Here is a 16,724-nt window from a genome sequence, read left to right on the forward strand (position 1 = left end):
CTTTGGCCGAGCCCCCGCTGGGACCAGTGGGCTCCTGTGGCTGCGGCCAGGCTCTGCGCTGCCCCCCAGCCCGCGGGGCTCATGGGGCAGGGGTAGCCAGCGGGGTGGTGGCTGCGGTACGTCTGGGGCTCAGCCCCTCTGTTGCCTCTGTAAAGTTTTGTCGGTTCTGTCTGGGGGGGGGCGGGGGGAGGTTGGTTTGGTTTTCTAAATAAATGCACAAAGGAAAGGCTGTGGCTGGGGTCCTGTGCCAGGCTGGGGTCCTGTGCCAGGCTGGGGTCCTGTGCCTGGCTGGGGTCCTGTGCCAGGCTGGGGTCCTGTGCCTGGCTGGGGTCCTGTGCCAGGCTGGGGTCCTGTGCCTGGCTGGGGTCCTGTGCCAGGCTGGGGTCCTGTGCCTGGCTGGGGTCCTGTGCCTGGCTGGGGTCCTGTGCCAGGCTGGGGTCCTGTGCCTGGCTGGGGTCCTGTGCCTGGCTGGGTCCATGGCAGGAGGCAGGGACAGTCTGGGCACAGCAGGGCTGGGGACAGGCAGCACAGAGTGTCCTTGGGGGCAGGGAGTGCTGTCCCTTTGGCCAGTGTGCTGTGGCCTTTGGCATTTCATCAACAGCACAGGCAGTGCTCAGGCTCTGCTGCCAGCTCCCCGGCACCCCCTGGCACTGGCTGCCCCGGGGGGGGGGAACTGCCCTGTCTGTGGGTGCCTCTGTGGGGCTGGTGCCAAGGAGGATGTGGGAGCCTGGCGCTGCTGTGGCCGCCTGGCATTTTCAGTCTGCTGCTCTGTGGCACAGGGGCAGAGGAAAAGGCAGATTTTCACCTTGGGCTGCCTGGGCTTGGGCCTGTGCCAGCCCCACCCCCCCAGCCCTCCACAGCCTGACCTGGGCAGGCCAGGGCTGGGGCTGCATCCTTCCCCCATCAAAAGGAGCTGGCTCCAAACCTATGTCCTGCGCAGCAGTGCCATCCCCACTGCCACGGATCCAGCACAGCAAGGGCCCCCCCATCCCCTCAGCAGCCTCCCTCCTGACAGGGCACGTCCGCTGGTGCCTCTGTGCTGCCCGCTGGGGCAGTGCTGCCCGCTGTCCCTGGGCAGGGGCAGGGCAGGGCAGGTCCTGCCAGTATTTCTGGCTCTGTCGCAGCAGGCACCCAGCACAGCCTGGGTCCAGACCCAGGCTGCTGGCTGGCTCCTGGCTGTGGCACTGCTGGACATGCAGGTGAGCAGCAGCCCTGGGCCCTGTTCCCACCCTGCCAGGCCCCGGCAGCTGCCTCCTGCCCCGCCGCCGGCTCGGGGGCGTGCAGGCAGCGTCAGTGCAGGAACAGCCTTTATTAAAGCAAAATAACTACAAAAATATAGCTGGAGCCTGTGCCCCAGGCCTCATCTGCTGGAGGAACACAGCTCCTGCCTGGGGCGAGGACTGGCTCAGCCACACAGAGCCTTTGGCCGCAGGGGTCTCGTGCACCTGGCTGGGGGCCGGGCCTGGTCCAAGCCCTCGCGTTTGCTCTCCTCCTCCTCCTCGTGAGCGACACTGCCACGGGCGGAGGCTCCTTACCAGCACCGGGCACGGCTGCCCCAGTCCCAGCCCGGGCCAGGGCAGGTGGTGGAGCGGAGGCTGTCCCCCACCAAGGGTCTGCAGGGGCAGAGCTGCCTCCCGTGAGGAGCGCGGCCTGAGCTCCCCCGCGAGCGGGCGGCGCTGAGGGGCGCCGGGGGCGGGCGCGGCACAGCCCGAGCTCTGCCGGCGAGCGGAGGCGGCCCCGGGGTCCCTCACTGCTCCTGCGTGCCCCAGGAGATGTAGTCGGGGCGCGTGGCCGCGTGGTACTCGTCGATGAGCTGCTGCACGATCTCCCGGGAGTTGTCCAGCTCGTCGAAGTTCTCCTTGAAGATGTCCTCCTTGCGGAACTGCTCCAGGAAGGCCTCGCGCTTGCGCAGCTTGTCGTACTGCCGGCACGTGCGCTCGAACAGCTGCAGCGGGGGCAGGCTCAGCGCGCGGGCAGCGGCCTCAGCGCAAGGCCCGCGCAGGCTGGGCCCTGCTGTGGCTGTAAGGCAGCAGCCCTCGGGGTCCCCTCTTGCGCCAAGGCTGCCTTTGGCCAGGGAGAGGGAGTCCTGCTGCAGGCTGCTCTCGGGAGAGCCACACCAGGGTGCAGCAGAAGTGATGGGACCACAGAGCAGCCCCAAGCCCTGCTGGGCCCCAGCTGGGAGCTGCCCACCCCCGCCCCCATCAGCAGGGCCCGCAGCAGCTATGCAGGAGCCCCAGCACGAGCGGGTTTGCGACTGGCAGCACATCAGAGCCCAAGGACAGCGGAGTGCAGCTGAGGGCCCTGGCAGTGCCCAGGCAGGGGAGGCAGCTCACCGAGGAGATGTTGGTGTGGTTGGCCATCATCAGGCCGCTGACGCGGTGCGCGGACGGCAGGTAGGGCGACTTGCGCGACAGAGCCACCTGGATGCTGGCAGGGCCCCAGGGGATGAAGTTGGCCAACTTCCGCTCCCGGATCCGCTGCAGGCTCTTGTGAACCTGGTGGGGCAAGCAGTGAGCGGCAGCAGGCAGTGGGCACAGCAGCTCAGTCCCAGGAGCTGCTCCTCGCCTCCAGGAGGTGGCAGGGAGGAGGGAGGTCCTCTGCACACAGGAGCAGCCTGGAGCCTGCTCTCAGGCACGACTGGGTCTCACCCCCGTCCCTACACAGCACTGCGCTCTCCCCTGCAGGCTGTGCCTTCGCCGTCTGGGAGCTCACCTGCGTAGGATCCACCTCGCCCTGGATGATGTTGAGGATGGCAATGTAGCAGTGGTTGGTCTGCCTGTCTCGCCCGGTGGACACCATCACGTTCTTAGGCTGCAGCAACCTCCTCATCACATCCAGCACCGTGGTCTTCCTCACGCTGGCCACCTACAAGTGCCAGAAGGGCTCAGGGCGGTGGCCACGCCGCTCCCTCGCCCTCCTGCTGCCCTGCACACGCACACAGGAGCAGAGGGCAGCTGGATGCAGAAGCCCTCGCCCTGGGGATGGAGCCACATGCGGAGCCACATGCAGGGAGATGCCAAAGTCACACCATGGGCACAGCCAGGGTGGGAACCAGAGCGTTGCTGGAGGCTCCAACACAAGGGCAAAGAGCTGCCCCCAGCAGCACAGCTCAGCTGAGAGCAGAGGGCCAGAGATGTGCTTCAGGTTGTTGCTGTCACACCTCTGTCCTGTCCTGCTCCCGAGGTAAGGTGCAGGGCAGGGGGCAGGAGTGGTCACTGCCCTGTGCTGAGCCCATGGGCAGAGCAGCTGCTGCAGTCCCCACGGCTGCCACACACTTGGTCCAGGCCCAGGCTGGCACCCAAAGGGGTGCTCATGGCACAGAGCTTGGTGATGGCAGCCCCGCTCCAGGCACCGGCTGAGCTGCTGGCTGAGCCCCACCACACTCCTCCCAGGACCCTGCACACTCAGTACCCTTTTCAGAGCCAGCAGCTTTTCAGATTTGCTTCTCTGAGCAACATCCTGAGGAAGCACAGGCAGGAGAGGAGAACAGCAGCTGTTAGCTGGGGGGGAGCTATGGCCAGCACGGAGGAGTGCCTCAGAACTGCCCTCTCTGCCCCAGAGGGTGAGTGGGCACTGGCCTGGGGACAAGCTAAGCACAAGCAGCAGCTGAAGAGTGGCGACTCCCTCCCCAAACACAGACTAAGCTCTGGGAAGGGGCTGATGCCTGCAGCCATTGAAATGCCAATGATCCACAGGGCTCTACCCTAAAGGGCCAGGCTGGTGCCCACTGGGGTGGCAGGACTGGCAGGGCTAGCCCTGGGCTCACTCTGATCATTTCCAAGGGCAGCTCTGGTCAGAGCAGGCACTGCCAGCGCCGCCACAGCCACACCAAGGCCTGCAGCAGGCAGCTCAGCACAGGCAGGGCTGACTCATGGCACTGGTGGTGCTGTCACCCGCTGAGGACACGGCCTAGGACGTGCAGCATACAGGGCAGCTGCAGCAGGGCTGTGGGAGGCGAGGTGCAGCTGCCCTGCGGAGGGGCAGCGTGCCTGGGGGCAGAGGTGCCTGGAGGTGTGGGGGCCGCGGGGGGCAGGGCCGCGGGGGGGCAGGGCTGCGGGGGGCAGGGCTGCGGGGGGCAGGGCTGCGGGGGGCAGGGCCGGCCGGCGGGGCAGGGCCGCGGGGGGCAGGGCCGGCCGCGGGGGGGCAGGGCCGCGGTGGGGCAGGGCCGGCCGGCGGGGCAGGGCCGCGGGGGGCAGGGCCGGCCGGCGGGGCAGGGCCGGCCGGGGGGGGGCAGGGCCGCGGGGGGGCAGGGCCACGGGGGGCAGGGCCGGCACTGACCGACTGGTCGGTGGTGAGCGGGGTGTAGCCTGTCATGAGGAAGTGCAGGCGCGGCGTGGGGATGAGGGAGGCGATCAGCCCGATCAGGTCGTTGTTCATGTAGCCAGGGTAGCGCAGCGTGGTGGTGCTGGCAGACATGATGGTGGAGACCTGCAGGGCAGCACGGGCTCAGCGGCCAAAGCCTCTGGCACCCCTGGGCAGGGCACAGCACCCTGGCTCCGGGCTGCCCGCTGCCGTGCACAGCCCGCAGAGCAGGGTCAGCCCAGACTGAGCAGGGTGGGGATGCTCCACAGCAGCTTCCCCAGGGGGCAGGGCAGGGCAGGGCCCTCCTCACCAGCTGGTTGATCTGGGAGAAGGAAGGGTTCTGAATGTGCAGCCGGTCCGTGGCGATCCGGTTCAGGGCTGTGTTGTCCAGGACCACCTGCAGGAGACAACTCAGCTCTGTGGAGAGCCTCGGGGCAGCCCTGGGCACAGGCTCAGCCTGCACAGCCCTGAGTGCCACGGCCTGGCAGAGCCCTCTGCAGCAGGTGGCAGCCCAGGCACTGACTCATGTGTGGGGTGAAAGTGACACTGTCAATGGAGCTGTGCCCCCGGCCCGGCCACGCTGCCCAGTGCCCTGCCCAGAGCTCTGCCTCGGGCCAGCCCCAGCAGCTCTGGCACAGCTCCTGCCAGGCAGGAGGCTGCAGAGCAGAGGACACACAGCCAGCCCCTCCTGCCCTGGGAAGGTCTGCTGGATCCTGAAGGGGAGATGCCAAGCTGGGCAGTTCATCTGGGGGCAGCTCAGAGTCCTTGTCCCCAGCAGCACCACATCTGCTCAGCCCTGGACCAGGGTGCACCCCCTGCTGTGCCTGGGGCTTCACACAGCTGCAGCAGAGGGGGACAGAGCTGCCCGCGGGGCTGGCCGCGGGGCTGGCCGCGGGGCTGGCCGCGGGGCTGGCCGCGGGGCTGGCAGCCGGGCTGGCTGCCGGGCTGGCTGCGGGGCTGGCCGCGGGGCTGGCCGCGGGGCTGGCCGCGGGGCTGGCAGCGGGGCTGGCTGCCGGGCTGGCTGCGGGGCTGGCTGCGGGGCTGGCCGCCGGGCTGGCAGCCGGGCTGGCCGCGGGGCTGGCCGCGGGGCTGGCCGCGGGGCTGGCCGCGGGGCTGGCAGCCGGGCTGGCTGCCGGGCTGGCTGCGGGGCTGGCAGCTGGGCTGGCCGCGGGGCTGGCCGCGGGGCTGGCAGCGGGGCTGGCTGCCGGGCTGGCTGCCGGGCTGGCAGCTGGGCTGGCCGCGGGGCTGGCCGCGGGGCTGGCCGCGGGGCTGGCCGCGGGGCTGGCTGCGGGGCTGGCCGCGGGGCTGGCCGCGGGGCTGGCAGCCGGGCTGGAAGCGGGGCTGGCCGCCGGGCTGGCTGCCGGGCTGGCTGCCGGGCTGGCCGCCGGGCTGGCAGCCGGGCTGGCAGCGGGGCTGGCCGCGGGGCTGGCCGCGGGGCTGGCTGCCGGGCTGGCTGCCGGGCTGGCCGCCGGGCTGGCTGCGGGGCTGGCCGCGGGGCTGGCCGCGGGGCTGGCCGCGGGGCTGGAAGCGGGGCTGGCCGCCGGGCTGGCTGCCGGGCTGGCTGCCGGGCTGGCCGCCGGGCTGGCAGCCGGGCTGGCAGCGGGGCTGGCCGCGGGGCTGGCCGCGGGGCTGGCTGCCGGGCTGGCTGCCGGGCTGGCCGCCGGGCTGGCTGCGGGGCTGGCTGCGGGGCTGGCCGCGGGGCTGGCAGCGGGGCTGGCCGCGGGGCTGGCAGCGGGGCTGGCTGCCGGGCTGGCTGCCGGGCTGGCTGCCGGGCTGGCCGCGGGGCTGGCAGCGGGGCTGCCCGCGGGGCTGGCAGCCGGGCTGGCCGCGGGGCTGGCTGCCGGGCTGGCTGCCGGGCTGGCCGCCGGGCTGGCTGCGGGGCTGGCAGCGGGGCTGGCAGCGGGGCTGGCCGCGGGGCTGGCTGCCGGGCTGGCTGCCGGGCTGGCCGTCGGGCTGGCTGCGGGGCTGGCTGCGGGGCTGGCAGCGGGGCTGGCCGCCGGGCTGGCAGCCGGGCTGGCCGCGGGGCTGGCTGCGGGGCTGCCCGCGGGGCTGGCTGCACCCTGGGTGGGCTCTCACCACGCAGTCAGCATTCTGGGTCAGCCTCTTCAGCGTCAGCAGGGAGTTGTAGGGCTGCACAACGACGTCGCTCATCTCGTCCTGGTTTGGGAACACTGAGTAGGTCTCCACCAGCTTCTTGGGATACCTGAGGAGAGAGTGCAGCCACCAAAGGGTTAACAGCACCGGGCAAGGGCTCTCTCCTCCCACCAGCTCCCTTCACTGCCTCCAGGGCTCAGGACAGCAGTGAGTCACCAGAGTCAGCTCCCAGGGAGAGGATTTGTCCCAGCAGTGCCTGCCCCAGCAGCAGAGGAGCTGCCAGAGCAGCTGTGGGCCAGGCTGAGCCACCCTCTGCAAGAGGCTGCGAGCTGCAGCAGGCAGGGACGGCAGCACAGAGCTCCAGCCCCCCACCCCCAAGCAGCCAGGGTGCCAGAAGGCAGCTGCCAGGGAAGGGTGGCTGAGGAAAGGCAGAGTCTGGACAGCAGAGCCCAGTCCTAGAGCCTCTGAAGTCCCCAGGCATATCAGGAGCCATCCCTTCCCTGGGCAGCGTGCCAGGCATTGCACAAGGCAGTGTTTGGGTGGGGGTGGTGGCTGTGAGTCAGCTCTGCAGCTCCCCTCTGGCAGGGTGCCCGGCAGGGTGCCCAGCAGGGCCAGGCTGTGCCAGAGGGCAGGGCCTCACCTGTCATTCAGCCTCTCCAGCAGGTAGGAGCCCAGCCCGGAGCCTGTGCCACCGGCAATGGAGTGGCAGAGCACAAAGCCCTGGAAGGAAGCAGAAGGCAGGCAGCTGGCAGCCCAGCTCAGCCCAGGAGCTATGCCACTGCCAGCACAGCCTTGGCAGCCGTGGCGAGAACGCTGCTGACAGCAGAGAGCTGGGGCTGGTGGATGCAGAGGGCAGCCCTGGCTCCCCCAGACCATGGCAGCCGTGGGCTCCTCAGCCATTTCTGCTGAGCAGGTGGAATCCACAGCTCTGCACACACCACAGCTGCTGCTCAGGAGCCTCCTGCTCTGCTCCCACCCCAGAGCAGACCTCAGGACAGCTTCAGGGCAGTTCCCACCTGCTGCAGGTCCGGCAGAGGGCTCTGGGACCTTCCCTTCCCTTATTTGACAGGGACATTTTGCTGCCCCGTGTTGCCATGTGACAACCTGACACAAGTGCCAGGGAGCCCAGCTCAGGACATGGAGGTACAGGGGTGGTGGCCAAGGTCCTGCCAGCAGCACAGAGTGAAGCAGCCAAGGAGCTGCTGGTGCCCTGCTGCCCCTTTCCCTCGGCTGGACGAGAAATGAAGCTGCAGCTGCCTGTGCCCATCCCATGGGCTTCAGACCACCCAGCAGCTCTAGGTCTAAACTTCCTGCCGGCAGCCCCAGGCTCCCTGCTCTGCTCCAGCACAGCCCTCCTGACCCACGGGGCCTGCACTGCAGGATGAGCTGAGTGTATCCTGCTGCAGCTGATGGGATGAGAGCCACAGGGGGGCAAGGTGGAGTAGGGCAAAGAAAAAGCATCATAATTCCTGGAACTCTTCCTGTGGACTGCATCCTGTGGGCACAGCCCAAGGCAAGCAGTGTTCTGGGGGAGAGCAACAGTAAGAAGTTTTCTGGGGAGGATGAGCAGATGTGATCCTGCTGGGTAAGGTAAGGTCTCCTTTCCCTAGCTCCCTCTCTACACATCCTCTGCTCAGCACCTAGGAGCAGCCCAAGCACGTCTGCGTGCACCAGGGGCCTAAGCTCAGCCTCAGACATGAGCAGCCCGGCTCAAAGAAACCCCAAGCATGGCAACCAGATCCCAGTCCCAGGACTTACTTCCAAACTGTCGCTGCCATCAGCCTCTCTGTCTATGATATCAAAGATATCTTCATGGATCTTTTCTCCCTGCAAGAGAAACCAGAGCAGACTTTGCTCCTTTCCCACAGAGCTGGAGCAGAGCTGCTCCAGCCCGGCGTGAGGCCAAGCAAAGCCGGCAGCGTGACCCTGCACCCAGGCCGTCACAAAGGGGCAAGCATCAGCCCCTGCCGGCTTTCTGTCTCCTCCAGAGGCCCCCCAGGAGGCCGCCGCAGCTGGGCCCAGGCGGTACCTGGGAGAAGCCGCTGGCCCAGTTGTTGCCGGCTCCGCCGCCGTGCTCCGACAGGTAAATGTTCTCTGGGTTGTAGAGGTTGGCGTAGGGAGAGTTGAGGATGGAGTGGATGACGCGGGGCTCCAGGTCCAGCAGCACGGCGCGGGGGATGTAGTGCTCATCGTCTGCCTGCGGCCAGGGGCAGCCTCAGCAGCGCACGGTGCGGGCAGGGACGCTGCTGCGAGCCCACCCGCTGCAGCGCCCCCTGCTGCAGCGCCCCCTGCTGCAGCCCCTCCGTGCACCCCAGAGCAGAACCCAGGCAGGCAGGCTGGGGGTGGCTCTTCCGTAGCTGCTCACAGCGCTGACGTCAGGTGGTGGCCATGGTAGCCTCAGCCTCCTGCCTGCCTCCACACCCTGCTCCTCTCCAGGAGCGCAGGTGGGTGGCTGGCAGCCTGCTGCCAGGCAGGAGCCCTCAGCAGAGGCTGCCAGGCAGAACAGCCTGGGGCCAGCAACAGCCCAGAGCTCCCTGACCAGGAAGCAGAGCGACAGTGGGCACAGACAGCCCTGCCAGCATTCAGTCGGGCACCCATCGACCAGGCTGTGAGGGCAGGCAGGGGCTGCACGGGAAGGGGCCGAGACTGGTGGTACCTGGTAGAAGAAGACGTCCTTGCGGTCGGTGCCCTCGGTGGCGAATTCCTCCACGATGCCCTCGGGGCTGATGCCATGCTCGGCACAGAGCTGCTTCCAGAACTCGAACCCGACTGCCGGGGGGGAACGGCCAGGCCAGACCGGGTCAGAGCCCGAGGGTATCCCCGGTCTTAAGGCCCCGCCCCGTCTCGGTACGCCCCGCCCCGGTGCGAAAGGCCTCGTCCACGCCTCCTCCAGCATCCTGGCCCCGCCCGGGGCGCGCTCCCTCGACCCGGACCCGCTACCGCCGGCACCGGGCGCCCACTCACTTTGGTTGCCGCACTGGCCCAGCTGGAGGGTGATGATCTCCCGCGGCATGGCGGCCGAGGCTCGGCTGGGCTGGGCTGGGCTGGGCTCGGCCTGTCTCGGCTGGGCTCCGTTCGCCGCCGGCTCCCGCTCCTGGCCGCGTCTCCCGCCCCGCGCCAACCGCAGTGCGCGTGCGAGCGGACCACTTCCGGCAGGCGTCGACCCCCCCCCCCCCCCCCTTCAGGCAGTGCGCATGCGCCCTGGAGGAGGCTCCGGCGGCAAGATGGCGGCGCCCTCATGGGGCCGCGCTTCCGGCGCCCCTGGGGGCTGCCATGTCGGCGGCGGCCGGATGTTGATGTCGTGAAGGAGCGATGGCGGCGGCGGGGTCTGGCGGGCCCGGCGAGCGGCAGCGGAGGGTGCAGGCGCTGAGCGCGGCGCTGCGGGGCCGCCTGGGGCCCTACGAGCCGCTGCTGAGCGCCGCGCAGGCCGCGTTGGTGTGGGAGCGGCCGGGCCGCAGCGCGCTGTGGTGGGCGGTGGCGCACGGCCTCTTCTGGTGAGCGGGCGGCGGGGCCCGAGCGCGGCTGGCGCGGGGGCGGGGGGCGCCGGGGGCGGGGTCCCGCGGGGGTGCCGGGCTGTCGAGCGGTCCTGGTGTCGTCGGGGGTCCCTGGGCTGCGGGAGGGTTGGTTTGCTGCCCTCCCCTCGTGGCCCTGGGTTCGGTGGGCGCAGGCAGCCAAGGCCAGTGCAGTGCCCGGCAGCGCGCTCTGGCCTCCTCGTCCCCTTCTCCGTGCCCTGCTGAGCACGTCCGCTGGGGAGGAGCGCTCCTTCGGGTCGTGCCGGCCAGCCGGGGCCCCTGCTGGCTGCGGGCAGCTCACGGCTGGGGCTGGAGCAGGAGCAGCCGGCCCCACGGCTTGAGAACCTGACCTGTTGCGGTGGACAAAAGGGGACCTGGAAATGCTGATGTCTGCTCCAGCTCTCTCCCTGTCAGCACGTTCATGTTATCTAACCAGCACACCCCAACCCCATCTGTAGGCGGCGGAGGAAGGGCAGCAGATGCTGCTTGCCGCTGACAGGAGAGCTGAGAAGCCCTGCTGGGAGCAGAGCTGTGAGCCAGGGCTGCCTACTGGAAAGGGCAGGAGCAGACACAGGTCCCTAAAGCAGCCCTATGGGTGCTGGCTGCAGGCACTTGCTTGCTTCTGTTGCTCTGTTACCAGTGCCTGATTTGGGGTTACTTTGTGTTGCCCCTTTTGTGTGTGGCACAGACCTGGTCAGTGCTGATCTGTTTGTTTCTTCTCCATAGGTTTTTTGCTCTGACTTCTCTTCGCTTGCTGTTCCTGCTCTCGCTCACCCTCATGGTAGTTGTTTGTCTGGATCAGTGGAAGCACAAAATCTGGCCTGAAATTGGGGGTAAGTCACAGCCTTTGAGCTGATTTCAGCTAATCAGGTACTGGGTTTAGCCCCAGAAGTGCAGGCTCTGCGCTGCCAGGAGTGAAGCAGATAAAATCCTGGGTCTCTGTGAGCCTGGAAGCAGGCTGGAGCACCATAGGTGTGTCCTTGCTGGGGCTGGAAAAGCCTCACCCAGGCCAACCTGAGAAGAGCTTCCTGTGCTGCTGACACGGGGCCAGGAGGAAGCTGTGCTGGTGTGCGTGAGGCAGTGCAGGCTCAGGCAGTGATTCACCACCTGGGCCCTGGGGGCTGGAGCAGGCACTGGGAGCACAGGTGGGGCATGAGTGGATTCCTCCCCAGGCTCTGTGCCTTAGGACCAGGTCCCAGCCGTGCTGTGGAGCAGAGCCTTGGACAGGCTTCGTGGCTCTTCCTGAGGCTCGTCTGAAGCTGTGGCAGACAGAGCAGCTCGTGCTGCTGCTGTGCTCACAGACACTACCCACAGCAGCTCAGGGCTGGCTGTGCCTGGGCAGGCTGCTTTGGAGGCAGTGTGGGTGGCTTGTGTGCTCCCAGGTGGTTCCTGAGCGAGCTCCCAAGGACAGCTCCCAGCTCTCTTTCAGTTCTCTGTCGTTCTCGGGAAGCCTTTAAAGCTTTCCCTGGTTTCTAGCAGCAGCTTGGCTCAGGCTCTGTAGCTGAAATGTTCTGACTTAACCAGGAGGTGTCTGCAGCTCCCTCAGAGCCCTGATTTCACTGTGTCAGGGTAGCTGCTGCATCTTAGGGGCACTCCTCAGAGCCCAGTCTGTCTGGCTGCTGCCTCTCAGTAACGAGCTGTGCTGCCTCCACCAGCTGCAGGCTGCTGCTGGTCGTCAGTGTGGCTGGAGCAGCCTTCCAGGAATGTCCCACAGGCAGTAAGGAGCATCAGGGAGGCTCCAGCAGTCTTACTCTGTCATGTGCCTGTGTTCAGAACATGCTGCAGAGCAGTGCCTCTGCAGTTCTTAGCTTCAGGAGTTCCCCAGCTCATGAAAGCCTCACTGAGCTGCCAGGAGCTCAGCACTCCCCAGCAGGCTCCCCACAACTAACAGTGTTTGTTCTTCATGTTGTAGGGGCAAGACCTGGCGAGGTAGACAGTGAGAGGTAGGAAACTGCTCTGCTGTGTGCCCCTCTGCTGTCACACCTTGTCCTTACTGCCTGCACGTGCTGGTGACCTGGGCTGCTCAGAGAGGGGAGAAGGGAGCTGCTCAGTGGAGGGAGAGAGGAGCCCTGGACTCTGTTGAGCTGCTGGGAGGTTTTTGACTGGCCCCAGCCACTATCAGACACTTGCTGTTTGCCCTCATCCTAGGCTCCAGCGATGCCTGGGCCCTGCAAAACTGCCCCTGCCACTTCCCCCTGCACCCTTAAATTAGAGGTGCAGCTCCTTTTGTAAGGGCCTCCAGGAGCAGCAGAACAGCATTTCTGCTGGGACTAATGAAGTGCTTGAGTCTGGACAGGGAGCATTTAACAAGCCTGCTCCTGAAGCTGTTGCTGCATAGCTATGGTCTGACTGCAGCACTCATCATGGGTTGGGAAATAGCTGGGGTGTTGTCCTGCTAATGGCACCCTCCTGTGCTGGCACACCTTGCTGCTGGCTGCTCAGCTCCTCATTAATCACTTCAGCTCTTGCCAAAAGACAGCTTCTTAAGTCTTGTTTTCAAGAGGCCCAAGTACAAAAGGAGCTGCTGCTAGCCCCAGGTGCTTGTGACTGGCACCCAAGAAGCACCACAGAGCTTGCCAGAGGCTATGCCCCTGGCCTAACCCAGCAGCAAGGTTCCAGGCTGCTTGTAGACCCTGTGTTGAGTCCCTGGGGGCTGCAGCTGACTAAATAAAGGCAGAAAAAGCAAATGGATTCCTTTGCTTTGCTCCTGCACTGCCCTTCCCCTCCAGCAGCGTGGAAGCTGGTCTGAGCCCAAGGCTGGGGGATGAAATCCCTGCTGCTGGGGGCAGCTGGGGCGTGCACAGAGCCTTGGCAGGAGCGCTGCTTGCGGGGAGGTGGTGGGGAAGGGCAGGCTGGGCCTCCTCTCCAGAGCTCAGCACTGGGGGAGGGGAAAGGGAACTGTTGAGAGGAGTTTGTAAGAAATGATCTCTGCACTGATGCCTGCTCTGACCTCTTCCCTTGGCTGCAGCTGGGGCTACGTCCACCCTCGGCTGCTCGGGGTGCCAGAGCTCTGCCACCATCTGGCTGAAGGATGGGTGGCTGGCAGCAGCTTCTTCAGTAATCTCCTGGTTTTCAAGAGGCAAAACCCTGGCAAGGTGAGAATGTGGAGGCCTCAGCTAATGAGAGGTGTGGTGTGGAGCCTCTGCTGAGTGCTGGTGTCCTCCCATGGTGGCACCTGGCACGGGCTGAGCGTGGGGATGTGAGAGGTCACCACGGGAGGGCTCCCACAGCATCGTGGCCGTTAAGTGGAGAGGGGAGGAAAGCAGAAGCAGAAGACTGAGGCTGTGCAGGAGGGAGGAGAAAGCCAGTGTCAGTCTGCCTGCAGCAGTGAGATGAAGCTTAGCTGCTCCACCTGCAGCTTTCTGGCTTTTCCAAGTGTCTGCCAGACTCCTCTGGAGCTGGAGAAAGTGTCTGGCTTGGGTGTTTGTTTTCTCCTTCTCTTTTTGTGAGCCCTGTGCAAAGGGAAGCCTGTAACACATTGGTGCTGTCCTTGTCCTTTTTACCCTGAAGAGTTCTCTCTCCTTTAGCCTCTGCCTTGCTTTTAATGTAGCAGCTCTGGGAAGCTGCTCATCTTCTGAGGTAGGGCCCTGGTCTGCTGCCTGTAGCTCTGATGTCTTGGGAGGTTTCCCACTTCCTGTGTCTGCAGTGGTGCTGCAGAAGGGCAGCTGAGTGCTGGGGAGGCTTCCCTGGCTTGACCCCGAACCTGCAGAGGGGAAGACAGGAACTGGGTGACTGCTGCTGAGCCCTGGGCACTGACTGCCTCCCATGTCTCCAGTTTTGCCTTCTAGCCTGTGGAGTCTTTACTTTCCTGGCTGTCCTGGGCCGGTACATCCCTGGGCTCCTGCTCTCCTACCTGCTGTGTAAGTAGAGCTCTGCCAGGCAGGGCTGCGTCAGGAGGGGCAGAGCTGCGTGGGGTCGGCGGTCCGAGGGCTGGGGCTGCCCTGCTTGGAGGGAAGGCTTCTGTGAATGGCTTCAAAACCGAAATCAGTACATTCTGCCTGGAGTGTGGTGGTTCCTGACCAGGACTCTGAGGTCTGTGGTCCAGAGGGAATGTGTCTGAGTGCTTGATCACCACCGGTCAGAGCACTCGGAGCTGGCCTCCCCATGGGGTGAAACTGGCACCGCACACCTCGGTGTGTGCTGCACTGCGTGGCACAACAGGCAGTGTGTCTGCACCCTGAACAAGCTCCTAACCAGCATTCCCACTCACCCAGTGCTCCTCATCCTGCTGTGGCCCCTTGCTGTGTACCACAGGCTGGGGCAGCGCTTGTACCTGCGGCTGGAGCCAGCTCTGCAGCGGCTGGATTTCAGCGTCCGAGGCTACATCATCTCCAGGCAGCGAGAGAAGCAATGTAAGTCTCTGGGCCCTGGTCCTGACCCTTCCACACCCACCTTGGGCCCTGGGACAGGCTGTGAGTTCAGCCCCTGCTCTTGGAGGGGCTGCATGTCTGGCATGGCTGCCACTCCACTGCCCTTGGCAAATACTTGGTGCTGCTTTGGGAAGGAGACAAAGCAGCTCTGCCTGCACAGGGGCTCCCGAGGAGCAGCTGCCATAAGCTCCTCGTGGTGCTGAGCTGCTCCCCTTCTCTGCTGCCAGAGCTGCCTCTTCCACATGGCAGCTGCACTGACAAGAGGGAGGACTCAGTGCAAGGTGGGTGCTAAACATTCACCTCAGCTGCAGCTCTGCAGCAGCCCAGGTCAGAAATGACCACATTGCTCTGCTGTGGAACAGGGCCTGCTGGGTTGTGTTATGGCCAAGCTTGCCAGCTGAGGTGTCTGCTGATGGGCCCTGGGCTGGTCCCACAGCCCTGTCCTGGGGCAGTAATGAGCTCTGGTTTCTGGCAGTGCGTTGCAGAGCCCTTCACCAGGAGGCTGTGGAGGATGGGAGTGACAGCGAGGAGGAGCTGGCTGCCTTCTGCCCCAAGGTAACCAGAGGAAGGGGAAGAGCTCAGCTGAGCAGGAGCAGCTGGGCCTGGCAGGAGTGTGCTGTGTGTGGCCCTGTGCCCAGCACATCGCAGCAGAGCTGTGGTGGCAGATCAGATGGGGATGGTCTCCATCTGTGGAGGCCTTTGTTGTTCTCACTCCAGCGTGTCCAGAGCTGCTCCTGCCACCTACAGCCTCCTAGGAACGTGTGAAATGAGCCTTGGCTGCCAGCCTCCCACGAGGCAGCCAGTGGATCATATGTTTGGTCTTGAGGCACAGCAGTAAGCTCTGCAGCATTTGATTTGTGTCTGCTGTTCCCCAGCTGGATGACTCTGTGGTTGCCAAGGAGTTAACCATCTCCGACTCGGAGCACTCGGACGCGGAGGTTTCCTACACGGAGAATGGAATCTTCAACCTCTCCCGGGGCCAGACCCCCCTGACCGAGGGCTCCGAGGGTGAGGGCAGCTGGGCAGCTCTGGAGGGTGTGGGACAGGAGCAGGAGCTGCTGTGATGGGCTGGAGGAGGGTCTGGGTGTCTCGCTGTGTGATGTCTGTTGCTGGCTGAGAGAAGCTGGAGCTCCCTCTTTGTTCAGGGCTGATCTTCCTGTGGTGCTTCCCTGGAGCAGTGGCAGGTCCTGCTCTGCTGCTCTCTGGCTGCAGGGAGAGAGGCTGCAGCACCCAGCCTGGGGCAGGGAGTGCTTTGCTTCGGCAGTGTGTCTGGTGCAGCACCTGCACTGCTTGCAGTGGACTGGGAGGTCACTGGCCTGCTGAGTAGCTGTGAGGGGTCTGTCGTGGAGGAGGCGGCCCAACCCCCTGAGCCTGGCTGCAGGGGTTTGCTGTGTGTTCAGAGCACCTTCTCCTTTTCTAGACCTGGATGGACACAGTGACCCAGAGGAATCTTTTGCCAGGGATCTGCCTGACTTCCCTTCCATCAACCCAGAAGCAGCTGGCTTCGACGAGGAGGACGACACCAGCATTGGGCTGCCCAGCCTGGCCTTCCGCTCGCAAGCCACGGAGGCCGCGCCGCCGGAGCAGGAGCTGGGCGCGCTGCCGGCCGTGCAGCACCTCACCAACAACATTGCTGGCTTTGTCACCAGGGGGGTGATCCAGCTGGCACTGTCGGGAGCCCCGCAGGCAGGCTCCGCTCGCAGCCAGCAGCCCCCGAGAGCCGCGAAGCCCCTCCTCCGGGCGGGCAGCTCGGACTTGGACACGGACGCGGAGGGAGATGACTTTGAGCTGCTGGATCAGTCTGAGCTGAGCCAGCTGGACCCTGCTGGCTCACGTGGCCAGTAGACCCCCAGCACCTCCCTCTGGTTTTCTGTTGTGCATCATGGAGGGAGCCCTGGAAGGAGAAGTTTTGCACAGTTCTCTGGATGGTCTCCTGTGTATGAGTGAGGCGACAGCCAGCCCCAGGAGCACCTCTGTGACTCTGTAGCCTTGCTTGGGTTTGAAAATAAACTGCACTGGTAACTCGTAGGGAAAGGCACTGATGTGAGAGCCCCACAATCACCACTGCCCTGCACTGCCTGCTGGATGCTGCTTGCTCCACCTCTCCTCGCCTAAGACAGCAACTCTGGGGTTGCAGCTCTGGAGGCTGCTGCTCAGACCGAGCCGGTGTCACCGAGGACAATCCCAAAGCCAACCTTCCAGGGCTGCTGTGTAACTGACTGGGTGAACAGGATTCCTTTTTCCCTCGGACTGAGAGTCTGGGACTCGATGCTGTTTTGTCTGAGACAACCATTCCTGCTCCTGAGATGTCCACAGAATCCAGGTCTTCTCTCCCAGCACTATCTGGGTAGGAACAGTCCCCCTGCTCCTGCTGTGGGCCCATCAGTGTCTGACCACAGTGTTTGTATTTGCCCTGGCCCCAGCCCTGGGTTCCAGCTTTCCAGTG

The 16,724-nt window shown here is 65.5% G+C and overlaps 2 protein-coding genes across 2 annotated transcripts; one reads left to right on the forward strand and one right to left on the reverse strand.

The window, feature by feature from the left end:
• Positions 1–1,719: 1,719 nt before the first annotated feature.
• Positions 1,720–9,507, reverse strand: TUBG1 (tubulin gamma 1). Its single transcript, XM_054176952.1, has 11 exons — positions 9,361–9,507; positions 9,053–9,165; positions 8,426–8,593; positions 8,155–8,223; positions 7,037–7,116; positions 6,379–6,505; positions 4,613–4,699; positions 4,279–4,428; positions 2,713–2,865; positions 2,334–2,495; positions 1,720–1,945 (listed from the first exon to the last, which is right to left on the reverse strand). The coding sequence occupies exons 1-11, from the start codon at positions 9,407–9,409 to the stop codon at positions 1,748–1,750; spliced, it is 1,356 nt and encodes a 451-aa protein (XP_054032927.1). The 5' UTR covers positions 9,410–9,507; the 3' UTR covers positions 1,720–1,747.
• A 161-nt stretch (positions 9,508–9,668) lies between these two features.
• On the forward strand, positions 9,669–16,721 carry RETREG3 (reticulophagy regulator family member 3). The gene is made up of 9 exons (XM_054176947.1): positions 9,669–9,890; positions 10,635–10,741; positions 11,821–11,851; positions 12,877–13,003; positions 13,684–13,768; positions 14,123–14,260; positions 14,754–14,833; positions 15,154–15,286; positions 15,699–16,721. Exons 1-9 carry the CDS (start codon positions 9,709–9,711, stop codon positions 16,121–16,123), a joined length of 1,308 nt encoding a protein of 435 aa, XP_054032922.1. The 5' UTR covers positions 9,669–9,708; the 3' UTR covers positions 16,124–16,721.
• Positions 16,722–16,724: the final 3 nt, after the last annotated feature.

This window comes from Dryobates pubescens, chromosome 36, assembly GCF_014839835.1.
Source record: "Dryobates pubescens isolate bDryPub1 chromosome 36, bDryPub1.pri, whole genome shotgun sequence".
NCBI lineage: Eukaryota > Metazoa > Chordata > Aves > Piciformes > Picidae > Dryobates > Dryobates pubescens.

Excerpts from the sequence above, each read along its gene's own strand:
- TUBG1 (XM_054176952.1), bottom strand. The coding sequence starts at position 9,409 with ATGCCGCGGGAGATCATCACCCTCCAGCTGGGCCAGTGCGGCAACCAA. Across the intron at positions 8,594-9,052 it reads AGGACGTCTTCTTCTACCAG|GCAGACGATGAGCACTACAT; the intron begins GTACCACCAGTC and ends CCCTGGCCGCAG. Across the intron at positions 4,429-4,612 it reads TCTCCCAGATCAACCAGCTG|GTCTCCACCATCATGTCTGC; the intron begins GTGAGGAGGGCC and ends GCTGCCCTGCAG.
- RETREG3 (XM_054176947.1), top strand. The coding sequence starts at position 9,709 with ATGGCGGCGGCGGGGTCTGGCGGGCCCGGCGAGCGGCAGCGGAGGGTG. Across the intron at positions 13,769-14,122 it reads CCTGCTCTCCTACCTGCTGT|TGCTCCTCATCCTGCTGTGG; the intron begins GTAAGTAGAGCT and ends CCACTCACCCAG. Across the intron at positions 15,287-15,698 it reads CCTGACCGAGGGCTCCGAGG|ACCTGGATGGACACAGTGAC; the intron begins GTGAGGGCAGCT and ends CTCCTTTTCTAG.